The sequence below is a fragment of the Oncorhynchus gorbuscha genome, linkage group LG18, assembly GCF_021184085.1.
Source record: "Oncorhynchus gorbuscha isolate QuinsamMale2020 ecotype Even-year linkage group LG18, OgorEven_v1.0, whole genome shotgun sequence".
Classification (NCBI taxonomy): domain Eukaryota; kingdom Metazoa; phylum Chordata; class Actinopteri; order Salmoniformes; family Salmonidae; genus Oncorhynchus; species Oncorhynchus gorbuscha.
Window position 1 is genome coordinate 54,990,162 of NC_060190.1, and position 10,532 is coordinate 55,000,693.

The 10,532-nt window shown below is 45.4% G+C and overlaps 1 protein-coding gene across 7 annotated transcripts in view; it reads right to left on the reverse strand.

Annotated features, from left to right (window-relative positions):
• The window catches only part of anks1ab (ankyrin repeat and sterile alpha motif domain containing 1Ab), a 35,907-nt gene extending 25,375 nt beyond the window's left edge, over nt 1-10,532 (reverse strand). For 6 of the 7 annotated variants that reach the window (XR_006833256.1, XM_046312043.1, XM_046312046.1 and 3 more), the window contains exon 1: nt 9,142-9,779. Coding sequence is in view for 6 of the 7 variants with exons in the window: in XM_046312043.1 (XP_046167999.1) it covers nt 9,142-9,432 (291 nt within the window). In the remaining variant the exon portion in view is untranslated. Of the gene's footprint in view, nt 1-9,141; nt 9,780-10,323 lie in introns of those variants that run through there. The other variant, XM_046312041.1, reaches the window with a different exon arrangement.

The window sequence follows — 10,532 nt, forward strand, 5'->3', positions numbered from 1 at the left end:
ACTTGTGGCATCAATGCACTTGATGCTAGTGGCATCAACACTCAGAAAAAGCCTTGATTCATTTAGAAGCCAGACACGTGGGAAGCATGGCAGCTCCCTCCAGCAATACAGACCTCACATATTCCACATCGAATTAACCCAGTTACATTCTATATCACACACGTACCATCAACACATTGCCCATATGCTATTGTGCACCTTATCTCGTCCCAAAAGCAGTTGTTTGAGGAATTCCATCTCATTACAATTAAAGAGCTAGAACATGCTGGGACTCTTTCAGCCTGAGAGTAATACAATTAAGGCTACACAACTGTTCCACATCATCACTCTTGCCAGATGTACAGGACATCAGGCGAGAACAAATCTGTGGAAAATCTGTACAAAAATCTAGTCAGTGTAGCTATCATAACGCATCACATAATATATGATTTTACAAAGTGAATTTGTGACCCCTTAAGGGGTCTGAAATAGACTTTCCAGTAAGCTCTTGAGTGGCAAGCCTTTGATTAGTGCAAAAGTGGATTGGAATAATCAGATATAGAGACCACAAAGAAATAAATGATAACACAGTTATGAAGTGAAGGGCCTGTTGGTGGACTCTGTTAAATCAATTGTGTTCCTCTTAAAGTGATCACGCTGCAATCAGTTGGGATCTATATGCTAATCCTCTTAGTGGGCCATTCAATATCTGCTGATGATGCCATGCTGCTGTCACACTGCTTTGTTACCCACACCAAGGAGCCAGGGAGAAGACCTGTTGGAAGCTGCTTACCCCAACTGGCTCATCAACCCATAAAACCTCCTCTCCAAACCAGGCCCTCTCATGTGTCTCTACCTCTTAAGGGTCTGTGGTTACATTTGTATAGTGATGCATGACCACATTTTTTTAATGGCAATTCAACTAATTTGGGACAGTCAAGCTATCACTTAGCTAAGTCCCCATATAAACAAATGTAAATATGTTTGTTATACACCCATCTATGTAGATCATGATGAATCACTGTCAGCTATATGCTTTGTGTGGGATCAACGTGGTCTCAGGGAAATTCGTATTATTCTGTTACGTTTATAGATTGCGTTATGAATGGAACAGCATATGTTGTCACACCCTGACCATAGAGAGCCATTGTTTCTCTATGGTATAGTAGGGCAGGTGTGAATAGGGGGTGATCTAGTATTTCTATGTCTATGTTGTGTTCTAGTTTCTTTTCTATGTTGGTGTTTCGTATGATTCCCAATTAAAGGCAGCTGGTAATCGTTGTCTCTAATTGGGGATCATATTTAAGTTGTTATTTTTCCCACCTGTGTTTGTGGGATCTTGCTTATGTTTTGTTGCCTGTTAGCACTTCATTGACTTCACGTTTCGTTCTTTATATTTTTGTGTGTTTCACTAAATAAATATGTGGAAACCATATCACGCTTCACCTTGATCCGATGATTCTAACAACGAACGTGACATATGTACATTATCATACGGATTATAGGACGTATTGTACCATACTTATTACACTGTATGTCCCCCAGATGCACATACATTTTGCTGTATGTTGTTTTTGCCGGATGTCTAGTCCGCATTTACTTGACACACATATACTTCACAAAGCTGCAGAAAGGCTTGCAGCATGGGGAAGGTTGTTTTCGCTGTCTCTGGGTTCCCTACCTTGTTTGACCAAAGCGCTAGTTGCTACCGGGACCTCCATGTTAAACATGTTGCATGGAGACATATTGCCAATGCGATTGGATGACCTGGTCAGTTGAATGTGAAATAGTTTGCTGGAAAGTGGAAGCTAGGTGCTGGCAATTTCTTAGCTAAGCTATCTAGAAAAGTAGTTAGCTTTGCAGTTAGATAGTTAGCTAACTTCTGTTCATACCACCGCAAGGTAAAGCCATGCTTAAGTTGAAAATATTGAAGGCATGTGGTACACAGAACGCACCGCAGTCAAGTGCGGAATTCCCAATGCAGCGTTGCAGACTGCTCCATTGACAATGAATCACTTCCACTGGAACACAATGAGTTTGACGGGTCTGGTGGACATGAGGCTTTACCCGGTCGTACAATAGCATACTAATTGGATGCCATACCTTATCATACTTCTTAGAGGACATATAATAGTATGTCTTTCTCTGAGACCAGGTTGTTTGTTGTGTCCTAACAACAAAGGAGAATGTTGGGAGAATTTATGTTGGCGGTTAGGGTAACTAACGACAAATTTTAAGAGAATTTCTGTAGCAGGTTTTGTTAAATGGGTTAAATTTAGAATAAGTGTGAGGGAAATGTAACAGGATCACTATTTTAGGACAGGCCACAGTACAGACTAATGGACAAGTGTACAAAGACCCATGACTGAAGACATGTAGTTTTTCTCACCTTTATTTAACCAGGTAAGCTAGTTGAGAACAAGTTCTCATTTGCAACTGTGACCTGGCCAAGATAAAGCATAGCAGTTCGACACATACAACAACACACATGGAATGAACAAAACATACAGTCAATAATACAGTAGAAAAAAGAAAGCAAGGTCTATATACAGTGAGTGCAAATTAGGTAAAATAAGGGAGTTAAGGCAATAAATAGGCCATGGTGGTGAAGTAATTACAATATGGCAATTAAACACTAGAATGGTAGATGTGCAAAAGATGGATGTGCAAGTAGAGATACTGTGGTGCAAATTGAGCTAAATAAGTAAATACAGTATGGGGATGAGGTAGATAGATGGGCTGTATACAGATGGGCTATGAACAGGTGCAGTGATCTGTAAGCTGCTCTGACAGCTGGTTCTTAAAGCTAGTGAGGGAGATGGGAATCTCCAGCTTCAGTGATTTTTGCAGTTCGTTCCAGTCAGTGGCAGCAGAGAACTGGAAGGAAAGGCGACCAAAGGAGGAATTGGCTTTGGGGGTGACCAGTGAGATATACCTGCTGGAGCGCGTGCTATGAGTGGGTGCTGCTATGGTGACCAGCGAGCTGAGATAGGGTGGGGCTTTACCTAGCAGACACTTGTAGATAACCTGTAGCCAGTGGGTTTGGCGACGAGTATGAAGCGAGGGCCAGCCAACGAGAACATAAAGGTCGCAGTGGTGAGTAGTGTATGGGGCTTTGGTGGCAAAACGGATGGCACTGTGATAGACTACAACCAGTTTGCTGAGTAGAGTATTGGAGGCTATTTTATAGATGACATCGCCGAAGTCAAGGATCGTTAGGATGGTCAGTTTTACGAGGGTATGTTTGGCAGCATGAGTGAAGGAAGCTTTGTTGCAAAATAGGAAGCCGATTCTAGATGTAATTTTTGATTGGAGATGCTTAATGTGAGTCTGGAAGGAGAGTTTACAGTCTAGCCAGACACCTAGGTATTTGTAGTTATCCACGTATTCTAAGTCAGAGCTGTCCAGAGTAGTGATGCTGGATGTGCGGGCAGGTGCGGGCAATGATCGGTTGAATAGCATGCATTTAGTTTTATTTGTGTTTAAGAGCAGTTGGAGGCCACGGAATGAGAGTTGTATGGCATTGAAGCTCGTCTGGAGGTTGGTTAACACAGCGTCCAAAGAAGGGCCAGAAGTATACAGAATGGTGTCGTCTGCGTAGAGGTGGATCAGAGAATCACCAGCAGCAAGAGCTACATCATTGATGTATACAGAGAAGAGAGTCGGCCCGAGAATTTAACCCTGTGGCACCCCCATAGAGACTGCCAGAGGTCCGGACAACAGGCCCTCCGATTTGACACACTAAGCTCTATCAGAGAAGTAGTTGGTGAACCAGACGAGGTGATCATTTGAGAAACCAAGGCTGTTGAGTCTGCCGATAAGAATGTGGTGACTGACAGAGTCGAATGCCTTGGCCAGGTCGATGCATACAGCTGCACAGTAATGTCTCTTATCGAGGGCGGTTATGATATCGTTAAGGACCTTGAGCGTGGCTGAGGCTCATGACCAGCTCGGAAACCAGATTGCATAGCGGAGAAGGTACGATGTGATTCAAAATGGTCAGTAATCTTTTTGTTAACTTGGCTTTCGAAGACCTTGGAGATGCAGGGTAGGATAGATATAGGTCTGTAGCAGTTTGCGTCTAGAGTGTCTCCCCCTTTGACCGCGGCAGCTTTCCAATCTTTGGGAATTTCAGATGATACGAAAGAGAGGTTGAACAGGCTAGTAATAGGGGTTGCAACAATTTCGGCAGATAATTTTAGAAAGAGAGGGTCCAGATTGTCTAGCCCAGCTAATTTGTAGGGGTCCAGATTTGGCAGCTTTCAGAACATCAGCTATCTAGATATGGGTGAAGGAGAAATGGTCGGGGCTTGGGTGGGTTGCTGTGGAAGGTGCCGGGCAGTTGACCGGGGTAGGGGTAGCCAGGTGGAAAGCATGGCCAGCCGTAGAGAAATGCTTTTTGAAATTCTCAATAATAGTGGATTTGTCGGTTGTAACAGTGTTTCCTAGCCTCAGAGCAGTGGGTAGCTGGGAGGAGGTGCTCTCATTCTCCATGGACTTTACAGTGTCCCGGAACTTTTTTGAGTTTGTACTGCAGGATGCAAATGTCTGTTTAAAAAAGCTAGCCTTAGCTTTCCTAACTGCCTATGTATATTGGTTCCTAACTTCCCTGAAAAGTTGCATATCGCGGGGTCTATTCGATGCTAATGCAGAACGCCACAGGATGTTTTTGTGCTGGTCAAGAGCAGACAGGTCTGGAGTGAACCAAGGGCTATATATATTCCTGGTTCTACCTTTTTGAATGGGGCATGCCTATTTAAGATTGTGAGGAAGGCACTTTTAAAGAATAACCAGGCATCCTCTACTGTCGGGATGAGGTCAATGTCATTCCAGGATACCCCGGCCAGGTCGATTAGAAAGGCTTGCTCGCAGAAGTGTTTTAGGGAGCGTTTGACAGTAATGAGGGGTGGTTGTTTGCTCGCAGACCCATTACGGATGCAGGCAATGAGCCAGTGATCGCTGAGATCTTGGTTGAAAACTGCAGAGGTGTATTTGGAGGGTGAGTTAGTTAGGATGATATCTATGAGGGTGCCCATGTTTACGGATTTGGGGTTATATCTGGTAGGTTCATTGATAAATTGTGTGAGATTGAGGGCATCAAGCTTAGATTGTAGGATGGCCGCGGTGTTAAGCATGTCCCAGTTTAGGTCACCTAGCAGCACGAGCTCAGAAGATAGATGGGGGGCAATCAAATCACATATGGTGTCGAGGGCACAGCTGGGGGAAGAGGGTGGTCTATAGCAAGCGGCAACGGTGAGAGTCTTGTTTCTGGAAAGGTTTATTTTTAGAAGTAGAAGCTCAAATTGTTTAGGTACAGACCTGGATAGTAATACAGAACTCTGCAGGCTATCTTTGCAGTAAATTGCAACACCGCCCTCTTTGGCAGTTCTATCTTGTCGGAAAATGTTATAGTTAGGAATGGAAATGTCAAGGTTTTTGGTGGTCTTCCGGAGCCAGGATTCAGACATGGCTAGGACATCCGGATTGGTGGAGTGTGCTATTGCAGTGAATAAAACAAACTTAGGGAGGAGGCTTCTAATGTTAACATGCATGAAACCAAGGCTTTTACAGTTGCAGAAGTCAACAAATGAGAGAGCCTGGGGGTTGGGAGTGGAGGTAGACACTGCAGGGCCTGGATTAACCTCTACATCACCAGAGGAACAGAGGAGGAGTAGGATAAGGGTACGGCTAAAGGCTAAAAGAACTGTATGCCTAGTACGTTCAGAACAGAGAGTAAAAGGAGCAGATTTCTGGGCACGGTAGAATATAGTCAAGGCATAATGAACAGACAAAGGTATAGTAGGATGTGAATACAGTAGGGGTAAACCTGTGCATATAGTGATAATGAAAGATATATTGTCTCTAGAAATAGCATTTAAACCAGGTGATGTCACTGCGTGTGTGGGAGGTGGAACTAAATTGTTAGCCGAGGCACGTTGAGCAGTGCTAGTGGCTCTACAGTGAAATAAAACAATAGTTACAAACCAGAACAGCCATCGACACGGCATGGTGACGTTAGGGAAAGGCATGCGTAGCCGGGTGATCATACAAGTCCAGTGCGTGGCTTCAGGCAGCTAGCGGCACGGGGCTAGCAGACTAACAGAAAGGCCTTAGAGGGATGACGCGACAGAGGAAAGTCTGTTGTGGCCCCCTCGTGCAGTTACATCAGCGGACGGATCAGCAGGGCTCCGTGTGGTAAACCAGGCCAATTGGCAAAATATGTATAGTGGCTGAAGAAATACGTCCGAAGGGCCTCTTAAGCCAGCAGTCCAATGTGCTTTAGATAGCTAGCAGGCCGCAGATTAGCGGCTGTGCGTTCAGGGGTCATTAGCTGCTATATTTCCAGGTGGAATTTTTGTTTTATCATAATAAAAATGTTTACATTTTTATATAAATAAAATAGGTTCAGAGCTTGCGGTAGGAATCCGGAGATATGGAGAAGAATAAGTCCGACTAGCTCTGGTTTGAGTTGCGCTGTACAGACTGGCGAGAGTTGTCCGGGATAAAGGTAGCTGATGACCGCTAGCAAAGGATTACTGACTGCTAGCTAGTGGCTTCGGAATGTATTCGATGGCCTCGTAAGCCAACAGTCCGTTGTGCTCTAGACAGCTAGCATTCAGGGGACGTTAGCAGCGAAGGTCGGAAGGTGATAAGGTTCAGAGCTTGTGTTAGGAATCCGGGGATATGGAGAGAAAAATAGGTCCGGTATGCTCTGGTTGAATTGCGTTGTACAAACTGGCGAGATCTTTCCGAGCTAGTGGTTAGCTGATGACCGTTAGCTGGCTAGTTAGCTAGCTAGTTTATGTTGGAGAGATTCCAGTAATAGAGGCAAATAAAAATACTTTAGAGAAAAAGAAGGTCCACACCACATTGGGTGAGGCGGGTTGCAGGAGAGTATTTTGAAGTGAGGGTTTAGAAAAATATAAAAAGATATGCGAAGAAAAATATATAAAAATATATATATACCTGGGACACGACAAGATGAAGGACAAATACGTCTGACTGCTACGCCATCTTGGAACTTCACCATGTCAGAGATGTCAGAGGTGGGCTAATTTGTATGGATGCTTGTTTCACCTGGTTCAATGCTGAACTACCCGTTGGCTCTATCGGCTAGATGATGAGTACAGAATTTAAATCAATAGATTTTTTATGTTTAACCAAGGTTTGCTCACATTCCTGCACCATAATGACAGCCTGCTCTGTGTCAATTTGATGCAGTGGGCGGGATGGGGACATCAGGCGGGAAAGCGACATGGCCTTCGTGTTTCGCTGGGTGAGATATTTTTTGTCAAAATGGTTCTTATAAATAGATGTTCTCTCTGCCCTAGCTAGCCACATAAATTATGAACTGAGCTAAACCAGCATATGTGCTGAACATGTTAGTCCTCTTTCCCAGCTAAAATTATTTTCAACCAGGGCCCCAATAGACTGCAGCAATGTTAACACGATGAGAGAAATGAACGAGAGCATGCCACAACAGACTCAGACACACACACACATACACACACACCACCCACTACAACCACAATCATCTCTCCGATACAAAAGGGTCATTTGAAGTGCGCTCACTAAAGAAAGGAGATATTCAAAGCGTCTCTAATGGCTAGAGGTATCGATGTATGCATCTGTAAATGTCTGGTTTAGACAAATGTGTCTTTAGAGAATTTAACAGATGTAAAGCTGTAAAGCGGTTGATCAGTTGTCATCATAGATGTCATTAGCATACTGTATGCCAAAATGTCCTCACTATAACGCTTATATCAAATCAAATAAATGGGACAAGCATAATCAGGGTGAGATAATAACAAGGAATACCAACAATAAATTACTTCAGACAATTGTGGACAGAAATAAATGCCCAGCTGAGAATTCCAAGCTCTAACTGCTGGACATGCTGTAGTCTAAATCTGAGTGTGTCTAAGGGCTGAGAGCAAACCAATCTCAACAGGAATATGGCCTCCTCTGCAGTTACTCCAACATATTGCAGTATGCAGTGTGTGTGTGTGTGTGTCACACCTGGCTTCCTCTCCTCCTAAGTGTGTGTAATGTAGACACTAGCTCTGGACTGTCCGAGAGGGATGGAACATTGTTGATCTCCTTATGAGTAAGCCTGAGTAAGTCTTTGCCCTTGCATACTCCCCACTCCCCCCCCCCACTCCCCCCAAATGACACTAGAAAAGAAACAGACACACCGGGGCAGCTGCAAAACAGGATGCCCTTAAGAACAGAACAGGACACCCCTCCCAGCGTGGCCTGAGCAAACAGTCCTGTCAGAAAGCAGAGAGAAGAGGGAAGAGCAGAGAGGGGGCCAGGGCACCAGACAGTCCTGTCAAAAAGGGGAGAGCAGAGAGTGGGACAGGGCAGCAGACAGTCCTGTCAAAGAGGGGAGAGCAGAGAGGGGGCCAGGGCACCAGACAATCCTGTCAAAGAGGGGAGAGTAGAGAGGGGGCCAGGGTACCAGACAATCCTGTCAAAGGGGGGGAGAGCAGAGAAGGGGCCAGGGCACCAGGCAGTCCTGTCAAAGAGGAGAGAGCAGAGAGGAGGCCAGGCCCACACAGTCCTGTCAGAGAGCAGATGGGAGAGCAGAGAGGGGGCCAGGGAACCACATAGTCCAGTCAGAGAGCAGGATGGGATGAACCAGAAAATACAATAATTTCTATCTAGACTAGAGTTCAAAACAGTACAGCGTCAGACCAGGGTTGAAGTAAGTGTTGAGGCTGGGGTTGTGGCATGCATTAGCCTACTGGAAAGCAGGGGAAATGGGGGAACAGAAGAGACGTCAAGCCATGCGCGGGTTGACCCATAGTAAGCAGTCTGACTGTATTAAGAGTGACAGCCCAAGCCCAATTAGCCTTGTGTGCCAGGGCTGCTATGGGGTATCGGTGGGAGTGATCAGGTCACTCATGCATTCAGCACTTGCCTGCAGGCATTCTGCAGCGACTGTATGGGTAAAAGTCAGCGCCACTACTACCCCTTACCTCCTGTCTATCACTGTTCTTCCTTCCTCTCTTTATCACCCTTTATCACTCATTACAACTCTCCCTCCTCTCCCCTCTGCCCCTAAAGGAATTAAAAGCTATATTTGAAGCCTGACTATGCATTAACTCTCCCAGTGACAATCCCTGCCTATCACCCCACCCAGAGAACCCAGAGAATTACCTCATCCCACTCGGAGGCGAAGGAGGGCGATCTCTCCATCTGTTTGTTCCCAGAACTGCAGTTAGCCACAGACTCACAGCAGCTGTTCAGACCCCCATCCTCCTCACCCAGGGGAGACACCAACAGGTCTGAGTCCGGCTTGGAGAGGCTCTGGGTCAACTTCAGGTCCCCCGGAGGCTTCAGCCTGACTGGAGGGACAGCCACAGCCAATGTCGACTCCCTGGCCTCAGCCTTGGCAGTGTGGTCCACCGTGGCATAGATGGGATCAGCGTCCAGGAGGGAGGCTGACATTACTGTGGAGCTGCTTGTGTGGCAGTGTTAGGATCCTAGCCTCCCTGTACCCAGGCCTCAGGCAGCAGTCTCTCTTCTTATACCAATAGTCAGTGCAGAGAGGGCTGTAAAACACTGGAGGATCCAGCAGTCTCAGTCTGTACAGAGCTTCCTGTTGAATTCTGAGGAAAAGCCAGACAGAAGGGGTGATGTAAGAAACAGTGAGGCAGGAAATATCTCTGTCGTGACACTGATAAGAATCCGCCTACTAAATAATTTATGTTTAAAACATATTAAATCTATTCCGTTTGGTGAAACGGAGCGTGTAAGAGAGAGGATTGCTGCGTGTGTCCATAGCTCAGATACAATCATCAGGGTCCACCCACTAGTTGTATCCGGCTGCCCTCCCCTTAGTGACTGCTGCCTCCGAGTTTTTTATGCTTTCCTTCCCCTCTCTTCACGTCTCTTGCTTTTTCTCGCTCTCGCTCTCGCTCTCTTCCTCCTCTTTCTCTTTCAGCCTTCGCTTTTATTCTTGAGCAACATTCTATATTTCAAATGGTTGAATTACAAATAAGACTGCCTAGATAGAAAGACTATTCCCAACTAGATGAAGGAATGAAACAAACACCAGTGTAGTCAAAAGGAAAATTAAGAAATGAATGTGATACACAACACACACAAACATACACACGCAAACATAACACATGCAGAAAATTATCCCAGTAAGGCACAACAGTAGAATCAGATTCTGAATATTTCAAAGGTGTCTAGCTGCTTTATACAGTTTAAAAAATAATGCCCTGTGTTTGCTTTTCAAAAATGAATCTAACACAGCAACAGTTAGTTGCAACAGCTGCTTTTAGGAACTGTAATAGCCTTAACAACGTCATGTGAAATCCCCATTGATCATACCTGCACACTTTGTCTTTGTCTGTCTGTGTTCGGAGAAGAGCTGCCGTCCTGTTCCTCATCTGTCCTCTGACTCCCTATCAGAGGACCAAGTCTGTCCTCTGACTCCCTATCGGAGGACCAAGTTTGTCCCGTCCCGTGGTGGGGATCTGAGGCCTGGCCTTATTAAGACTGACAGCTAGGGTAATCAGGTTACTGACGCAGTGGGTGCC